The sequence below is a fragment of the Centroberyx gerrardi genome, chromosome 22 (genome assembly GCF_048128805.1).
Source record: "Centroberyx gerrardi isolate f3 chromosome 22, fCenGer3.hap1.cur.20231027, whole genome shotgun sequence".
In the NCBI taxonomy this organism is placed as follows: domain Eukaryota; kingdom Metazoa; phylum Chordata; class Actinopteri; order Beryciformes; family Berycidae; genus Centroberyx; species Centroberyx gerrardi.
Genome location: NC_136018.1, coordinates 9,637,701 through 9,657,896, shown reverse-complemented (window position 1 = coordinate 9,657,896; position 20,196 = coordinate 9,637,701). Strand labels below are relative to the sequence as shown.

General features: G+C 41.8%; 2 protein-coding genes across 2 annotated transcripts in view; one reads left to right on the top strand and one right to left on the bottom strand.

Moving 5' to 3' along the window:
* The window catches only part of LOC139929492 (sodium/hydrogen exchanger 9-like), a 64,339-nt gene extending 51,786 nt beyond the window's left edge, over window positions 1-12,553 (top strand). The window contains exons 14-16 of the mRNA XM_071922396.2: window positions 1,985-2,040; window positions 10,381-10,486; window positions 10,708-12,553. Coding sequence (XP_071778497.2) covers window positions 1,985-2,040; window positions 10,381-10,486; window positions 10,708-10,878 — 333 coding nt within the window. The 3' untranslated portion in view covers window positions 10,879-12,553. The remainder of the gene's footprint in view (window positions 1-1,984; window positions 2,041-10,380; window positions 10,487-10,707) is intronic.
* Window positions 12,490-15,449, bottom strand: chst2b (carbohydrate (N-acetylglucosamine-6-O) sulfotransferase 2b). The gene has a single exon (XM_071922421.2). The coding sequence runs from the start codon at window positions 14,901-14,903 to the stop codon at window positions 13,506-13,508; it is 1,398 nt and encodes a 465-aa protein (XP_071778522.1). The 5' UTR covers window positions 14,904-15,449; the 3' UTR covers window positions 12,490-13,505.
* Window positions 15,450-20,196: the final 4,747 nt, after the last annotated feature.

The following is a 20,196-nucleotide window of genomic DNA, read 5'->3' as shown; positions in this document are numbered from 1 at the left end:
CAAAAGCCCTGTAATGGCCTCTATAATATTCAATTAGTCAGGCTTTTCATTAAACATGGTGAAATGGAGCTTCCCAAAACTTATCTACCACTCAATGGAGAGTGAACTCACATCAGACAGGGACAATAATTTAACCAGTATAAACATTAAGCATAAAGTGGTATGCAGTTCCATGAGTAATGTATCAAATCAGCTAGAAATCATTAGTGGCTATTAGCCATTTATTTCTTTAATTATGCCTTGTTGTGTGTGCTGTGTTGCATGCAGCCACAGAATAAGATAATAGAAGTTCAGTGGAATAACAATTCATTTTTGGCATACCACACTATTACTGTATTACTATTAGTGTTTGTACTATAAGTCAGTAGTATGTGTACTGAAGTAAATTGGTGGAATATTTTTTAATACTTTCTTGGCCACAGCCCACTTAAACAAGAGATGCAAGTCTCAACGTGACTACCCTGGTTAAATAAAGGATAAATAAATAAAATAAATAGATAAATTTGTTGTTTGTCTTTGAGGGACAAAGTCATGTCAGGAAGCGACACATGTCACTCCTTCATACCCGGGGGCTCTGAAACTTAGAAAAGAAAAGAAACATTTTGTACAAATCAAGTCTTATTGAGCTGTACCTAAATGATAAAATGGAAGTAAAAGTTGTATTATTGTGGAAATTCATCTTCAACTATAAATTCTAGCTGCAATTTTAAACTCCCATAATACTCTTTGTATTGAAATTATTTCAGCTGAGATTAATTTAGATGAGAATTTGATCAAGATAACATACTGCTGGGTTCGTCGTCTATTAGTCTGAATGGACTGGTGCCATACAGGGCTGTACAATATATATATATATAGCTAAATCTTTTATTATCTGAAGAAGACAACACATACTCTGGAATTTTATTCTACGTCACATTGTTGTATAAAAAGTTCCTCTATGTATGTAATATTCTATAAGCTTTGTTTGCTAACGGTTCAGTTGCTAACATTGCTGAATTCTCCATTGAAGAGATTAAGGCAGTTGATGTGAACTGTGAAGCAGGAGAGCTGAGATGTGCTGTGGGACTGTACTGAGTCAAGTACTGAGTCTGTACTTGTTTGACTGAGTACTGGGTATTGATTTACTCAAAACACCCAATCCATTCCTTTTAATTCCAAGTGGAGACAGATAATTTTTTTCCATGCACTCCATGTACATAACAGGAATTTAACAGAGCGTATCCTGCCATCTTCTCCCACTGACACACTCTGTGCTTCTGTCCTTTAATTTTGGCTCCATTGTTTGTTTTAATGCTCCACCACATCAAAGTAGAGAAGGGCTTCAAGTGGAGGAAATGCACTTTTGCTTCCTGCCAAATGACAGTCTATAGCACATCCTCGCTGGCACAGAAGCCTTCTGAGTCTGCCTTTTTGTTGTGCAGGCACGTCCTCCTCCCACACACACACACACCCTCACCCTCCCATCACTGCTTCCCACCAGCTCTCCATCCCCTCGCTTTCATCTTCTTATTTGACCTGACTCTTATCTGCACGCTGTGAATGGGACAAGGTCTGGGCAGCTCCCTGGCATTATTAGGCCAGAGGGGCAGAGAGAATGGATGGCGAGGCCGGTAAAGCTGGAGGACTATCCCAGTGGAGAGGCAAGGCTTGCCTCCCAGGCCCAGCTCCAGGGCTCATTCTCATGGAAATGTATGAATGTAACCTTGCCCAGGGTGCGAGCCCGCAAAGGGACTGGGGTGGGGGCATGTCCATACTGTAGTAGGGAGGGAGCTCCAGGGGCTCTGTAGAGTCTGATAACAGCATGTTCCCGTTTGAGCCCAGGGCCTGGGGTCCCTCTTGTAAAAGCGGAGGTCATTGGATACGGCCCCGCTGACCCTCCTGGGGTTCAGGTTTTCAGCATTTCCATCAGGCAGGGTTCTTGGCCACCTCAGAGGGTCTTTGTGTGCCGATGGAGTAACAGTGGTTCTCTCATGGCCTGCAGGTTGCTACAGGGAGGCCAGACACAACACTGGGCCTGTGGCACCGTCTGGACTACAAGTATCCTTTGACTGCTTTCTCTCTAAAGCTTAGATCGCATACTCTCACATACACACGTCAGCTTACATACACAATAGTAAATGCACTGGTCTGTGGAGTTGTATTACACAATGACTGCAAGAGAACCTGGCTTATTGCTTTATTCTATGGAATGTGAAGAGAGAACACAGTTTATTCAGTTAATTATGTCGTGCTCCTGGTGCTGCTATCCACTGGCCACCACAGTATGTGTATGTGTGTATGTCCCTGTATGTGAGCGATGGTATCAAAACAATATGCAAACATGGTCTCATATTTGTTTTCCCTGTATATAAGCGCATGAGTATATGTACACACATTAAGGTGTATGTGTGTGTAGTGTGAGCTAGTGAGTAAACAAAATGCCCGTAAGCAAAGAATGCAGCCCAATCATTCAGGAGGAAGAAAAGAAAACAAACAGTTGTGTCCTCTACCGTGGAATTTCATGAGGACTGCATTAAGATTAAGCTAATTTAATTTAGACACGTAATGGCCTCATGACCTGGCTGGGTGGTTGGTAGGGAGCACATCAGTTTACTTTATGGACTCGCGCTCCACAGCAAAACAACAAGATGCAGGCCTGCTAGAGCCTCAGTACTCATTTAACGCATGAGTGTGTTAATATTAATATTTAATTTTTTGAGACGAGCGGTCTAAATGAATAACAGTTTGGTGAAATATGCCACAGGACATTGTTTGTCAACCATTTACAGCTCACAGCGCCTTGGACAAGCTCCAAGAGTGCAGGTTGAACACTGAGGATTGTGCAAGATTGAACTCGTATTAAAAAGGGCGACTAGAAAAAGGTGCATCTCAAGTGTCAGTTGGGGTTCCTGAGAAATCAAGATCTACCGGTTAATTTTTACAACTGCAGACAATTGTTTGCAACAGACACGTAGTATGGGAAACACACATCCTAGTTTGGTTTGTTATTGTTACGGCTTTGTTATGGCTGTCAGTTTTCTCTGTCATAGCAACATTATGACACTTTTAATTGGGTTCAGCAAAGGAGATATGTGTAAGAGGTAATGGCATCTGTATTTGTGAACGATATACACAAAATACCCCATAATGACAAAGTCAAAACATGTTTTTAGAATTTGTGAATTTATTAAAAATGAAAAAACAGAAAGTATTCAACCTCCCGAGTCAATACTTTGTAGAGACACCTTTGGATATGTCTGTATTCGCTTGGCCCACCTAGGTTTGGGGATTTTCTCCCATTGTTCCTTGCAGATCTGCTCAAGCTCGGTCAAGTTGGATGGGGAGCATCTGTGAACAGATATCTTCATTCCACAGATTTTCAATTGGATTCAAGTCTGGGCTTTGACTGGGTCACTCGAGGACTTTCACATTCTTATTCTGAAATCTTTCTAGTGTTGATTTAGCTTCATGCTTAGGATCATTGTCCTGTTGGAGCATCTATTGTCCCATTCTAAGGTCTTTGGCACAAAACAGATTCTCCTCAAAAATGTGACTTTATTTGGCTCTACTCATTGTTCTCTCTATCCTTGCAAGTCTCCCACTCCCTGCTGCTAATAAGCCCCCCTACACCATGATGCTGCCACCACCGTGCTTCACAGTAAGGATGGTGTTAGATTGGGCGATGAGCTGTGCCCAGTTTCCACCAGACATGGTGCTTTGTATTACGGCTGAAGAGTTCAATTTTTGTCTGTTTTTTTACCTTTTTGGAAACTCCATGCATGCTGTCATGTGCCTTTTTCCCCCAGGAGTGGCTTCTTCTGGCCACTCTGCCATACAGCACAGATTTGTGAAGTGCTGCACTGACTGCTGTCCTTCCAGTGAGTTCCCCCCTCACAGCCAACACACTGTAGTTGTGTGGTTTCTTGATCACCTCCCTGACTAAGGTCCTTCTTGCCTGGTTGCTCATTTTGGTCAGACAACCAGGGCGTGAGTAGTTCCATAGTTTTTCTATTTCCTAATGATGGAGCCTGCTGTGGTCTTGTGAGCTCTCAAAACCTTAGAAATTGTTTTACACTTCCTCAGATCTATGCCTCTTCAGAATTCTGTCTCTGAAGTCTATGGACAGTTCCTTAGAATTGAGACGTGTGTGTTTTGTTTCTAAAATCATTTCTAAATCATGTCCAAGCAATTGAACTGGCCACAGATGGACTCTAATGAAGTTGTACAGACATCTAAAGGACATTCAGAGGAATTTGGATGCACTTAAACTCAAATTGGAGTGTCTCTGCAAAGAATATTGAACATTTATTGACTGAAAACATTTCAGTTTTTCAGTTTGAATTAATTTGTAACAAATAAAAATCCACTTTGACATGGATTATTGTGTAGAGGTCAGTGACAAAAAATCCTCATTGTATCTATTTTTATTTTAGGCTGTAACACCACAGAATGCAGGAAAAATTCAAGGGGGTTGATTACTTTCTGAAGGCGCTGTACAGCAAAGAACTGGATTAAACTTCTAATTAATGTCCTTCATCACATCTGTACTTTTCATTATTCACAGGCCATTATCATTATAGGGTTTTGTTATGATTTGGTGCAGGGTGAAAGCTGCTGCTGATTTCATAGGGCAGAGCCAACTAAAAGCAACAGGGACCTGAAGCCAAATTATGCATGGAGTTCAAGTTTACAGGTATCGGTGCCAATGCTGCCTACATTGTTGCTACTGAGAACACTGATTCAAACATTACTCTTCTCACAACACACTGCCAGTTGTCAAAGTTACTGCCTGAAGGACATGGTAGCTGTTTCTCTGCAGAAAAATAACTGTTAAATGCTCATTATGGCTCTGAACTGGTAAGAATGTCTGGAATTTCAAAATGATTGGGATCCAATGAACAGCAGAAGGTAATGTGACTTAGAATTATATACAGTTTCCAACGATAGATGGTGTGCAGTGAACAACAGTCTAGATGGGTTTGAAATAGCAGCAAAATGATGAATATGAGCGGAAAAACACTCAAGAACAGCTGTATTCTTGTCTTCTTTGTCATTTCACTCGTTCACCATAAGTACTCTTATCGTCCAATGAATGAGGGAGGTAGCGCCTGCCAAGAGAGCCAATGAGTTAATATCTGCTCTAACTGAAAATCCTGGCACAAACACACACACACACACACACACGCACGTACACACTGCGAAAGTTTGACTTTTGACACTCGCTTCCATTGACCCACTCATTTCTTGCAACACAGCATTGCAATCTGTGTAACCATAGTAACTACAAGAAGTATACGCATACCCCATGGCTGTAGTTTATGGCCTACATGGAGGGCTAATTTGCTGATTTGGATGAATGTTTGTGAAGTCTATTTTATTACAATTATTATTATACAATCTGTATGTATATTTGTGTGAGAGAGGGAAGGAGAGAAGGTGTGAGCAGGATGAGAGGCATCTGGGCCTCGTTTCCTAAAAGCATCGTAGGACTAAGACGGTCGTAGTATCCATCTTACGAAGCCTCTTTAGTTTGTGAGATGTTTCCAAAAAGCATCTTCACTTAAGACGCCCTTCAAAGTGATCGTAACAACTGCCTCTGACCAGTCCTAGAAAGCTAAGTGCGTCTTCAGAAGGAAAAAAACACTCCACCGTCTCACCTGCAGGACTCACTTGCACTTTTTAACTGGAGAGTTTAAGGTTTATTAGGCTGTTTTTATATTATTATTGCTGTTATCTAATTTCTTTTCATCTTACATACTTTATTTCTTTATTAGGCCTATATTTTTCCCATTAGTGATCTCTGCACAAAATGGATGGGTGTGGTGAAATAGAGTGATGTGCCGCGGGAGAGGGGAACACTGAGTTCTGATATTATGAAAACAAAGAAAAAAAAAGTGAACTCTTTGTGTGTTGAGGGAACCGTGAAAGAGGAAACAAAATGCAAAATGGGTGGCATAGGCGATTGCTGCAACTGGAGTGGTGAGCAGGGGACAGGGAAGGGAACAATTTATTTTCAAAAGAAATGTTCATTAATTTATTGACATGCAGTGAAACCAGTCATATAAGCTATTATGCATCTGCCATGGTAGCATCGCCCAGATCACAGTGTTGTGCGAACACCTGAACAGTGTGTAATTCAATTATTATTATATGAATCATCACTCCTAAATCTGAGGCTAGTTATTAATTTTTGCTCAAGGGCAAGTAGGCTAGGCTATCTGGAGCAAAAGAAAAGACAAAAGCGTACATTAACATTAAACCCACAAACATACTGTATGCCTATTGCATTAAATGAGATATCAGTTGGCTGTAAGCTTTCTACAGGCAATTTAAATAATGTCTCTGTGGCGATTCAAAGCATATATAATTGTTTCTGTTGTGTATTTCATTTTTGTTTAGTATCCTCTTTGATGTATTTAAACAGTATCACATAACTTACAGTCTGATGAATCTGTTATTATGAAACCAAGTCAACAAACACTTCAACACTTTCATATTGACAGCGGCTCCCACTCTAAGTGCTGCTTTGAGAAACGCACGTAGGTAATGAACGAACCGTCTTTACCTCTAAGAGTGATCGTTTTTGGGAAACGAGGCCCTGGTCAGTGTTTCCCATTGATGAAGAAACTTCTGGAGATGCTTTGATGTGGACCAGACGAAGGCAGACTCAACCCAGACCCTGCTGCCAGGTAATTGAGCTGCAACTTGGCGGCCGGTGTTTTATCCTCAAGGCACACTGCTGCTTCCTTAACTGTTTCCCTGTCAGCCTGGATTTAAGGCTCATTAGAATGAATGTTTTGCTCTAAGCATTGATTTTGACAGACATCAAAGCCTGTTTGATCTTCCCAGGTGAAGTGGTTTACAGACTGTGGTTTCAGGGCTGGCAACTGATGTTTTTGTTTTGACTCTGCCATCCCCGAGGCCACCCATGTTTTTCGAGACCTGGGGTGGCTGTATTATACGGTTGGCTGGGTCTCTGGATGAGTCCATGTCTTGACTTGAGAGATTAATCTCAGGGTATTACCCATTTTTATGGTATTGTATAATGTGCCATGATGGTCCAAAAACACAGTTAGAGGGAGACGGCACCCTGTTTTAAAGACCCCATGAAATGGCATCTTTACTTCCTTGATTTGAGGCATTTCCTGTTGAAACAGGATGCTAGGGATCATTCAAGAGTCTAAACCAATGGAATATGAGTCAGGAAGAGAGTTTTGGGCAGTTTAATTGATGGGAGGGGTGCGGAGGGGTGGGATTGTTCAAAAATCTGATGGTTTTATTGGTTAGAAATTTATATTTATGCCTATAGTGCAGCATGAGGTCACCATACTCTGTTTTCCAGAAAGTAAAAGTAATGGGAGTTCATTTCATGGGGACTTTAAATATGTTCTGCTGACATTTTGTTTTGTATGTGCAGTGGGCTTCTGATTGTCTAGTAAGGTGTGTGTGTGTGTGTGTGAGTGTGTGTGTGTGTGTGTGTGTGTGTGTGTGTGTGTGCATGTGTTGTGTAAGAGAGGTGAGGAAAAGGTGACGTGTAGGACGGGGAAGGAATGATGATTGCTATGAAGGTGGCTGAAGCAGCAGTTGGGCTACTACCCCCACACTCCAACTCATCACCTTTTTCCACACACACACACACACACACTCAGTCAGTCACACAACCTGACACCATCATGCAGCAGAAAGTGGCTCTGGCAGTTATAATTACCATCGCTGTCTAGCATTGTGCCAGCGTAGAACAGAAGGACGCCGCGCCGCCGAGAACGCCCAGGCAACTCACTCCTGCGGGTCCCAAGGAAGTCATTATTCCCCCTCTTCTTACCTCCCTCTCCCCCTCCCTCTTCTCCCTCTCCCTCTGTCCCTCATTTGAGACATTTATAAATAAATCCTGTTAGCTGGCAGAATGGTTGCCCATAATTCCCACCCCTTGCATGTTGCTGATAACAGCACAAGAATGTAAGAAATGGCACCAAATAAAATATTAGATCATTTTCTCTGCTCCTTGTTTTTTTGTACATATGCCAGGGGATTGTATTCGTCTGTGCCGCCCCAAAGTCCCACATTATTCATTACAAGGTAATGTACTGAGGTACAAAGGCTGCTTTTGTCCAAAAGTGATAGCATTGGTGAAGCATTGTTTTGTCTTCATCCTCGGCACAAGCTGAGCAGAGCATGAATAGATTTGGAAGCACAGTTGTTAATCGGAACCTTTTCTCTCAAACCTAAAGCCCTTGTACTGTGATTTTTCTTAAGGGTTTCTCATGGAGAGGACACCACACAAAGGATAGTCCAGTGCATTGCAATCAGTCACCAATACACAGGATCTGATGTAACTCTCTGTTGTGATAGCTGGGTGAGCACCTACTGTATGTAGAAGCCTGGCTTGGATGTTAGTTAACAGGATGTGGGTGACAGCAGGTGCATCATTTAAAGAACCACAGTGTTGGAAATACGCCTTAGGGCTTTATTGTGTCATTGTCGTGATATTCTTTGTTTTACATGCTGTTCTCTGCTTTTTAAATGGAATTGTTGAATATAATCAATCAATCAATCAATTGGGTTATCAAGTGGGCATCTCCCATCGCAGATGTTTAGTTGAATTAGGCCCTCAGCAGTGACTTCTGGTGTCCCTGAACCACCTGCCTCCGCTCCACACCCGCTCTCAACACTGATGAGAGCTATACTTCAATACTACAGCATGTTGACACTAAGCCTTACACTTAGCACAAAAAGATTGCATAATTCATTTTGAACCTCACTACTGGTCTCAACAATAGGATATAAAGCGACGGCTGACCCTTCTGGCCTGAAGCAAGATAACTCTTCGCTCTATACCTGTTTTTTCACCGGTAAATTATTTTTTCTTCTGCTGTTCTGCTCTTACCACCTCATTCCCCCCCACTCCCTCCTGGAAAGTCTTTGTTGTGACATGATTAAATTTGGGAGTGTTTTCTTTAACTGGTAAAAACCAACCAGCAGCAAAAAGCTGGTACATGTATATTAAATATATTAAGTGTCTAGCGATCTGGAACAAAAATTGTCCGAGTGCCCAAAGCTTGCATGACTAATATCCAACTCTCTGCAGTATGTTGTGTAAATCAGAAAGCCATGATGTCACTGGCATTCTTCATGGAAGAATCATCACGAAAAAGAGAACATTGGGACTTGACAGTAAGCTGACAATGGCCTTACAATGGGAACAATATGCTAAATGTAACTGCATAGAAGTTTGTTATTGTTTCAGCAGTACAGTAGGTGGATTCAGTGCAATGAGATGTCAGTGAAATTTGAAAAAAGGCTGTGTCATTGTTCCAGCTATCACACTGCTGTGCCTGGTGGAAGTGAGGAGGTTTCTCTTGTATTTCTTATTTGTCTCTTTTGCTTGTGTACTAAAAAAGCTACTCTGGTGACTGACATTATTTCTTGCTCCAAAAACTATGAAAGGTAGCACATCTCAAATTTCCAAGTCAAGGAGGACAAAATACTAACATTTCACTTATTTACTGGCTCACATCACAATAGAAAAATGCTTACGCGTTTCGGCACAGAGCCTTCTTCAGAGCGTTTTTCTATTGTGATGTGAGCCAATAAATGAGTGAAATGCTAGTATTTTGTCCTCCTTGACTTGGAAATTTGAGATGTGCTACCTTTCATAGTTTTTGGAACATGCTCTGGATTTTGGCACTCCACTGAGAATCCCATTGTTGAAGCGCAACCTCCTTTTCCAATTCATATTATTTCTTGCATTAGCATATCTATTATAATCTTTGTATCAGTGTGCCACTGACTGGGCTCGTTAAAGAGAGTACTAATTCGGACAGACATCTGTTAACGGTATGTCAGGGTAAAATAGCATCCCATAGTTATATCTTCTCCCTATTCTCATATAAATATCTTTTCCATACAAAAGAATGTGCAGTTAAACCCTTTATGTGTATTCGACACATATGTGGGGTGACAGAAGGTGTGCTATTCTTCAGAACAGTATAACTCACTTTAACCAATCCCTTCTAACATGATCACTGGCTTCCGGCTCCCCAGCGGTAGCTCTGTTTGTCCGCTCCCATCTGCAGTCAAAAAATAAACACTCTCCCACAAGCTTTTGGTCCAGCCCATAACTAACTCACTTAGCTGAGCGAATAAAACTAATATGCCACACCTTGATTTGCTGAATCTTTATGAAGCCTGTAAAATATATCAGGGAAGCATTACAATTGCTTATTTTCACACATAATCGCAAAATGTGCCTCTTGTGAGATGTGCCTAGGCGCTACTAAAATTATTAAAGTTATGAGCCTCATGGCCTGAGGCCAGGTTTGGCTAAAAACAAATCATTCCCCCTCTCCCTTGCACTGTCATTGACTCTAACGCACTTACCATGCCTTAACAAGGTCACAGATATCTAAAGCCAGTGCTCACACACTCCGGCCCTCCATTGACCGGCTCACTGCCACTGTGCTGTGGGCTGTTGGCCAGACTGTTCAGCAGCCCCCGTGCCTGCGAGGTAAGACTTCCCTCATGCTAACAGAAGTCTACTACATACTGTGCATATCTTAAGAAAATCAATGTCATGCACTGCCAAAGAAATAGAAGAAAGTTTTGATTGCTTGTGGCACACATAGTATTTATGACTGGACTAGCTTCCTGCTGATGAAATCCTATTGCAGTGATAATACATATTACATATGGGCAGTTATCAAATAAGACATGCCATTTGCCATTCAGGACCAGGAGCAGCTGCAGGACACTGAGGCAGGCGGCGCCTCCTGTGAGTTGGAGAGAGCAGAGACCCTGCAGGGGGACACAGGGAGCAACTCTGAGCCGGAGCACCAGGAAGACCTGCTGGAGGGAGACCTGGGCCTTGGCACCAGTCCAGCTCAGGCTGTGGAGGCCTGAGGCTCCGGGAGTCACCTCTGCCCCCGGCTTATCAGACCATGCTGACCCGAGGCGAGCCCTGCCTCCCACACTGAATGGGGTCAACGGCTAGGGCAGAGAGCCACCTGGGAGCCAGAGCCACGATGGCCCCAGAAGGTCACTCACCGCTCCTGACGTTCTGTCCATCATGTTTTCATCATGTTTGTTTATTTTGTTTTGTTTGCCTTTTGGGAGGAAATGCAAACTGCAGCACTGAAATGTAATTTCTCTTGCACTAGGAGAGTTAAGCCTGTATAAGTTAAAGTGACTACTGCGCACCACAGCCAGAATCAAGACCTGTGTGCTCTCATCAGTGTACAGTGTATTTGGACAGAATTGATAGCACAGTATAAACTCATTTGTGTGCAGAAGTCCTGGTGAAAATTCAACATATCCACAAAGTCACACTTCCATTCACCGTCAGTGGAGCAGCTTCATGCTACTTGGTTACATAAGCGTCATGGTCTGGGTTCTGCAGTTTCAAGCATTAGGAGAACTGTTCATGAACATGTACTGTAATTCAATAGTATTTCCCTTAATCAGCTGAAATGCTATTTTTGTGCCAACTTTGCTTTGCTTTTCCTCCACTCCTTATTAAACATTTACTGCACTGTTTTTTTTCTCCAATCCTTTTAATTGATTCAAATGTATTCCGTTGAATTTATTAGCCCCCCGTTTCCACATCTTATTTAGCATTTCATGCTGTACTAGAATACTTCCAAATGCTAAAGTGCATTAGCAGCATTTGGAAAAGAGACTATTAGCACGTGAGGTTTTGCACTGACTTCTATAATTATAGATTGCACTTTGCTTCTTTCTCAGCGCATCATTATAAATCTCAGGGCCCCATTCCCCTTGAGTGAAGCGGGGTGTTGTGTACTGCACAAATCCAATCTTGTGAAGGTTAGCCTTTGTGAATATGTAGACTGTTTTTCCCATATTAATAAAGCCATTGTCCTTGAAGTAAGGGCTTTTCATTTTACGTTGTGAATGCATGGGTGCATCTATGGAATGCTCCTCTATTTAAGCCCTCAGTAGCTGCAAAAAATACAATGCACTGATCATTGAACACAACTGTTACAGGTCTGTTCTATGCTAAAGGCAGGCACTGAATGACAACAGCCTTTTATCATGGGGTCCTCGCAAGGAGATATTCAACCTTTTCAGCACCACAACGCAAATACTTCTCTGTAACTCTGCCCCCAACTTCCATCAGTATTGTATTTCTCTATTGGAAACATTTCTCTGGGATTTTCTCTGTATTTTATGTTGCGTTGTCGCAAAATTGCCACGGGGTCAAAGTTCTCATCGTCTCATTGTCCAGCTGCATTGTTTAGCCTCTTTCACTTCATAAGTGACTCTAATAGTTATGGCCAGCAAGTCATTAATACAGTGAATCTGGCTCTTACAATGGAGATGAAAACATGTGATCCCTGCAATGGCAACAATGTAATGTATGACATTAGTCCAGCACAATGGTTGTCAAATGGTGTGGAGAGGCACATTTGTGTGTGTTGGAGTGAACTCACGTATGCCTTGTGTACATGTGAAGAACAAAAGTGTTAAATGTACCTAATTAAAATTCAATTTCAGTATCTCAAAATCAAAGTTGTACTTTTATTTATAGTTATTACAATCCTGACCAAGTTCAGCAGCTCATCATGCTGGCCCTCCTGTATGATTATCCTGTCTGATTTGTGTGACATCTTCAATCAGTCAATAATCTGGTATGCCTTGGGATGTTTTGTTTTGTTTTTTTTCCTGGGAAGCTTGCCTCAGCACCAAAAAGGTTGAGAACCACTGGTCTAGTAATTACATTTTTGATATGAAATTTATATTGCACAGCGGTGTGAGTTCTTCAACACAGATGCATAAATTGTCTTGTTAACTTTAAACTTTACTCAATGCAATATTCCCAGATCGTGTGTTTTATAAGAACAAGCACTTGTAAACATTTGAAATTTTAGAACAGACTGCTTACACTGTCCACAGTGGGTGACATCATCCTATGATGATTTGGTGACAAAATCAAGACATCCCTTTTTCTAGAAATAGAACTACTGCTGCTCTGATGTAGCCTACTCATCACACCTCTATCTATGGCACATCAACAAACCAATTTAATGATTGTCTCTGACTCAAACCAGATCTTACAAATAAACATTAACAATGAGCTTTTTTTTATCAATTGTTCTTTGTTTTTCTTTCATCCACTATTTTCACTTTTACAGACAATATGGAGACTGGAAAAACAAATATTTTGTCAGTTTTTGAACATTCAAAAATAACCCCAAAACATCCACTTTGAAGTGTTATCATAACAAGATACATGAATTATACAGTTGTTTTTTGTAGTTGCAGCTTCACTATTCAAGTCATTGTTCATAGGCCTTGCATTGTCAAACACATCCAGTATTCCAGTACAAAAGTAGTGGTCCCTTCAAATACCACTGCAATTCAACTGAGGAAAACAAAGATACATTCCAAATGTGGCCAGTGGAGCTCCTCCCAACACTGATTTAAAGTAAAGCTTAATTCCACAATAAGAGGAAACGGCACTCGATGCAAAATGAACATTAAATTAAACGTCTTTGGTGGTGTGGACATTTTCACAGTTTGGAGTGAGTCAGTAATGATTTGCTTAAGTCCTTAGCCTCTCCGGCTGTTCTGACTCTTTCGTACCCGAGCACAGACATGGAATGGTGGCAGTAGTCCTCCACTTGTTTGATCTGTTGAATGCTCAGCACTGTTCTCCATGCACTAGCAGCTTGTGTGGCATTCCTGGACGACACTATGAACGGCTTAGAGGAGGAACTGGAGCCACTGGTCATGTTCAAAGCGAACGACTCGATGTCATGGTTGGCGGTCAGATTGGTGAAGCGGTAGATGCTCCGCAAGGTCTTAACTGGGTTCTCAACCAGGTCCTCATATCGCACAGCCATGTACTTCCCCTTGAGCCAGCTGGGTGGGTTTAAGGCAGTCCTCAAAGTCCTGGAGGTGCGGTCACAGATCACCTCCATGGCTCCTATGGAGTGGTAGTCTGAGCCGTCCTTCTTGTTGGCTTTGTGACTGGGGTCCACAAAAGGTATCCGGCGAAGTTTAGGGTCCCTACTCCGGACCACCTGTAAATTCTCCCTTATCAGGCCGTGTCTGGATTTGATCCTGGAGTTAGCCACGGCCCGCGGGTCTCTGACCAGGTGTATCACCTTTAAGTCCAAGGAGGGGTCCTCCATGAGTGGGGCCAACACGTTAACGTCCAGAATGCGTACCCCCTTAATGACTATGGTGTTATATTTGAGGCACTCCTCCTCCAACAGTCTAAGGCTTTGAGGGGGGCACTTTTTACACACCTTATCATCCACCATCCCCACCACCTCTTTCCTGTAGGCTGAGCAGAGGGGATAGGAGCACACCACTTTATTGAGGGTGGCCCCAAAGAGTCCTAGGGAGGTAAAGTTCTTGCCCCCTGGGCTGTTGTAAAGTTGGAAAACAGAGAGATCACAGCGGTATAAGGAGCTGAGCATGTCCCTGGCTGCCCCTTGTAAAGACACGGCGTCACCTGGGTACAGTTTCTGCCAGATGTGCCACATCGGCTCATACAAGAAGAACACTTCAGGATTTTGGTTAAAAAGCTCTCCAAAAAATGAGGAGCCTGACCTCCAGGTGGTCAGAACATAGACAAGCTGTCTCTTTTTAGCTAGAGAGGGCCTGTACAAGAAGCGGATATCAGATCTGCTTTGATAAGTGGTGCTCCTCATCTGGTGATTACACTGCTGTGGCTCCTTAGTCCATTTATAGTTAGCCAAGTTCAGCATAGTGAGGACCAACAGTAAGAAATAGGCCATAAATAACACAATCCTCTTTCTGCGGAGGACTTTCATCACGATTCCAGGCTGTGCTATTATCTTGGTATGGTTCCGGTAGGTTTTGAGCTTCCTCCCAAAGCCAGCATCCTTCTCCCAAGGCGCTGTCAACTTCAGTGGTTGATGGTATTGTTTGCCTCTCATCGGTAAGCTCGCAGAGTGGCTCTCACCACTTGGCGAAAGCTCCTTACATTGACGGTGCACCAACACGGTCTATAGGATTTATATGCTGGGAGTTGATACCCAATTGAATACCAACTGATTAGGTAATACAGACCCCACCGATTGGATATCACATTCGAAATCCAAAACACGATATCCCGTTTTCACTGCACTGCGCAATGGTCTTCATAGGAAAGACGGACACGATGGCTACTTAAGTTGTCCATTCCGGGCATTGCAGTGATTCTGTGGGTGGCCTGTGTTCAAAACAAAAAGGAAGAAGCCTTCATCAATGTAACAGACGCCCTGTTTGACCATGTTCAGCGGAGGCATCTCTGCGCAGTTATCTGATGCATCCTTGGAAAATGCAGCCTAGTAGTAAGATTCAAGCATCGCAGACAATAAAATCGTGACCGTTTGGCGCACCGGCTGCAGCTCCAATCATTCCGCATCTGCCTTCACGGAGCGATGAATGGCCAGTATCCACAGTTGCAGCGTTCCGTGAAAGATTTCCCCGTTCTTCCTGATCCTCTGTGCGTCCAACTAATACAAACTGGACCGATTCAATCAGAATACAGGGAGAAAGGCCCGCCTCCCGACAGACGCTATTGGCCCTCGCCGTGGAGACGTGCGTCATCGAGTTGCACCATTGGACCGGCGACCCGTCTGTCTTGCCGCAGGCTCAATTGTGGCTCCCCCAGATCACAGCAATGGTAGACGGTGGGAAATGATGCTGTTGTTGTGTTAGAGAGAGATCTATCTTACAATCTGCATCCCGTAACCATGCTTTACTATTTAACACACACACACACACACACACACACATTCTGCCAGCTGCATGTAGCCTACTTCAAATGTTTTTTTTTTATGGTTCTATTTACAAAAGACACACGGTTTCACCCTTCCCCACAGTCTATACCACTTTGCATGGTTTGCATTCATCTGTTTTCAATGAAAGCGAAGTTGTTATTCTATTAAGAGTCCTATGTTGACGGTCCTATTATATATGCTATTATATATCCTTCATAGTCTAGGGCTGCAGAGAGGAATCGATATCTCACATTAAAGGTATTTGTTTTTTCCCACTACAGCCTCAAGAGGGTAGCTCAGACCTGTAAGAAAAATGAAAACGGCTCTCTAACGAAAAAACACAATAGTAATCCTATAATGCATTTTAGAAGGATGCTATATAAATATCGCAGCAAAGCTATACGTCTCTATTGGAATATTATAAGATTAATACCATAAAATAGACTACCATAAGGTCACAAAACGCTGCTGACTACCACATTCCCTATATTACAGGAATATTACAGTGATTTTTCGTAAGGGTAGTTGGCTGTACTGGAAACCCGTTTCCCAGTCATCAGTGACTGACAATCCTCTCTGCTCAATTGGAATCAGCTTTAATCTGACATTTGACAGCTGTTCCCCAGGAATTGACATGTCCTGGGATGCTATAAGCCATATGTTTCAATGCAGGAACCACATGCTCAGCAGACTGAATGTCATCTTCCCTCAGATGTTTGCCAGTTTTGGATTACAGGCTGCACAAATGAAAGCGAGAGGAACAGAAGGCCGGGACCTCTGACCCTAACGAAAAATAATTACAATATTCTGATTGGGACTTATAGCGTGTCTATAGTATAGCCTACTATAGTGAGTTTATAGTGACCTTATCGTGCTTTATGATATTCTTTATCTCATAATGTATCACTGAAATTCTTATTAATATTAGGGACTTTTGTTGTGATATTTGTATAGTATCCTTCTATAGGATTACTATATTTATTTTTCATAAGGAGACCTATCAGCCTATAGGTAAATTCGTGTAGGTCATTTGAAAAGAGCTCTGATATAATGAATAATGAATAAATACCTTTCTTTAAAAATACAGTCTTAGTGTTTGAAGGATGCTGATATTTCTACCCCATAAATGCTTAGGCTACTTTCTAGTACTCATCCAATGCAGATGCTTGCAATATGATAACTTTGTAAAGACTGCCATCTGCTGGAGGGTAATGTCTCCAATAAAGGCCTGAGGATGTAGAAAGATATCTCTCTCTCTCTCTCTCTCTCTCTCTCTCTCTCTCTCTCTCTCTCTCTCTCTCTCTCTCCCTCTCTCTCTCTCTCTCTCTGTTATTATGCCAGCGTTACTGGCATAATAACAGATTTCTTACATTGTAAAAGCGCTGAAATGGTAACACATCAATTTACAATAAAAAAGGGTATAGAGCGGTCAATAAAACATTCAGTTGGACCTGCGAAGTAAGCAAAATAAAACATGCAGAGGGGAATACAATCTTTTTTTGTAGATTCTGGCAGTTAGTCACATATTTCACTACCAATGTGATATATCCGGTACTTCTCCTAATAGGTATCCACGTTTTTGAAGATCTATTAATCTGTCAAATTCATTGTGTTTGGAGATAATTTGGGGGAAGAAGACTGTTCTTATATCTGAGTGTGCACAGCCTGTCTGTGTCTATCCTTTTCTACTGAGAGGCTGTGCTCACTGAGTCTGTACATACTGTATAGTCACTGTCTTCCTCAGTTTGGGATCACTTACTGTGCTCAGATAATCTGCCATGCAATCTCTATTTAGAGCCAAACAGCATTCCAATTTGCTTTGTGTTTTGGTTGCATTCCCCTAATAGGCTACTGTTCTTTTTTGTTTCTTTATAGTTTGGTTCGGCCTGGTTGATTGAGTGCTGTTCTGGTTGTAGTAGGCGTTAGTTAATAAACTGAGACCCCAGACTCTTCTATAGTCTCTCTTGGCAACTATAGGCTTGGGAATGGAGTGAATGGGGGTTGCTTGTTTTAATATGGTCATAAAATGTAATGGCTCTTCTTTGGATGTTTATTATTAGGAGGAATTGGCTAAGTTTGCATGCATTATTTGGAGTTTTTCTATAGATTTACAAAATTCAGTGTGGATCTCGGGTAATTTTTTAATTGCATGTATTCTTGCTTTATCTTTACGGTTATTCACAGCCAGATTAAAGCTCCCAGTAGAGCTTAGATATGTGTACTCGTGTTCAATTTTCATGGAGCCCAATAAGAAACTATGTCTGTTTCCCTGACACGTGGATCTATTTTGGAAGATGATTGTTCTGGTCTTTTTGATGCTGACTGTCAAGGCCCAGGTCTGACAGAATCGGTGAAGCTGATCTAGGAGCTGCTGAAGTCCCTCTTTTGAATTGGATAGCAGGACCAAATCATTGGCATGCAAGAGGCATTTGATCTGTGTGTTGTTAAGCGTTTGGCTGGGTGCTGCCGAGTCCTGCAGAGTTTTTGCTAATTCATTTGTTTATAAATATTGAATAGGGTGGGACTGAGGTTGCAACCTTGCATGACTCCGGGATCCTGGGAGGAATACGTTTGTTCCTTTGGCTCCAACTTTGACTGCAGATTATGAAAGTTTTCCTCCAATACCACTTTCCAATATTTTTAGCAAGTGGCCTTCATGCCAAACTGACTCAAATGCTCTCTCAAAATGAACAAAACAGGAGAAAATTCTGATTTGTTTTGATTCACATGTGTCAAGGGTGTAGATATGATCTGATGTGCGGTTTAGAAGAAAGCCAATTTGACTTTTTCTCAGGATTTAATTTTCACTAGAAAGAGTTGAAGTTTGTTGTTGATGATAGAGCAAAACGTCTTCTCTATAGGTTGCTGTTTACACATATGCCTCTGTAGTCGTTTGGGTCATATTTATGGCCATTTTTAAAGATTGGTGGATTAGTCCTTGGGTCCAGGTGTCAGGGGAATAGCCCACACTCAGGACCATATTGAATAGCTTGAGTATGGCTGTCCTGAACTTGCAGTCAGTATATTTAATCATTTCATTGTGGAGACCATCTGCACCAACAGCCTTTCTTGGCTGCAGGGCCTGGATTTTATCTGTTCTTTATTTATCTTTTGCTGTAATTGGGAAGTCCAGTGGATCTTGATTATCTTTGATTGCTGTTTCTAGACTTTGTAACTGATTAATTATGTTTTTCTGGGCTGGATGGCAAATTCTTCAGAGTGTGGTTCCAATCACTTCAGAAGTTGTTTGATTCAAAGGACACTCAGCTGATGTCTAACATAATTTTCCTTTTAGTTTTGATTGTATATCGATACCTCCCAGTACTGAAGGCGTACATCTTGGTTGTCTGGCTCCCTGTGTTTCTAACCGTTTTTCTAAAATGTTTACAGTCCAAATCAAACCACTTTTTACTATTTGCTTTTTGAGAAGATTTTGTTGTTTTTGTTTCAGATTGGATAGGAATGCCACTTTGTCAAAAAATATTATCCATGCTATCACCTTCCTTACTGGGAGGGTATATTTTACTCAAATAGTGGTCCAACATATTTTGAATTGTACAGTTAGTTGCTCTCTCATAATTGTATTTGCTTTTTGTAGTCCACTTGTAGGAGTGATTTACAGTGTAGGTTACTGGGCTCCATCCCTCTGTGATTATTGCTTGAGCGTTTTAAACAGATGGTGATTCTGCTGTAGTTTGAGAGGGTGTTAATGGACTGACTGTGAAGGCTCTGATATGCATTGGATCTGGATCTGTAATAATGTAGTCAACAGTGCTGTAGTCATATATATCTCCCATATGAGTCTCCTCATAGCCTATTTGACTATGTACAGACCCAGATCTCTCTCTCTCTCTCTCTCTCTCTCTCTCTCTCTCTCTCTCTCTCTCTCTCTCTCCACTTCCCCCTATGCATTTTCACACATGCATATCCAAGAACGTGCCTTTAAATTACGTGCAAGAAGTAGCCTGTCCACTAACACACACACACAACCCTGTATATACAGCAGATAAGCCATTATTGCAATATTCTTTTTTCTGTTCTTTTGTTTAGAACATCACATCGGTATGAATAGGCTACATGTGGGCGATGTGCCGTAGCTGTACAGACTGCATTGAATCATACTGCAGAAAATAAATTTCACACAGCATACTTCAGAATATGTTTAGAGAAATGCTTCAAAATATACAAAAAATGACCCACAAATGCATTCATAAATAATATATTTTGGATGCACTTGCAGATATATGTTGTCAACACAGGTAAAATGCATTTTCAGGGTCCAAAACATACTTCAAATGACTCTGATGTACATGTAGCTACAAACACATTTTGGCCAATTTTTGTATATTTTGAAGCAAGTGTATGTAAGATGTATTATTGCAGTATGGAGAATGCTCTGCCCAACACCGCACAGTAGCTTACCACTGAGATTGCCAGTGCAAAGATGCACAGAACAGCACTCTTA

Excerpts from the sequence above, each read along its gene's own strand:
- chst2b (XM_071922421.2), bottom strand. The coding sequence starts at position 14,903 with ATGAGAGGCAAACAATACCATCAACCACTGAAGTTGACAGCGCCTTGG.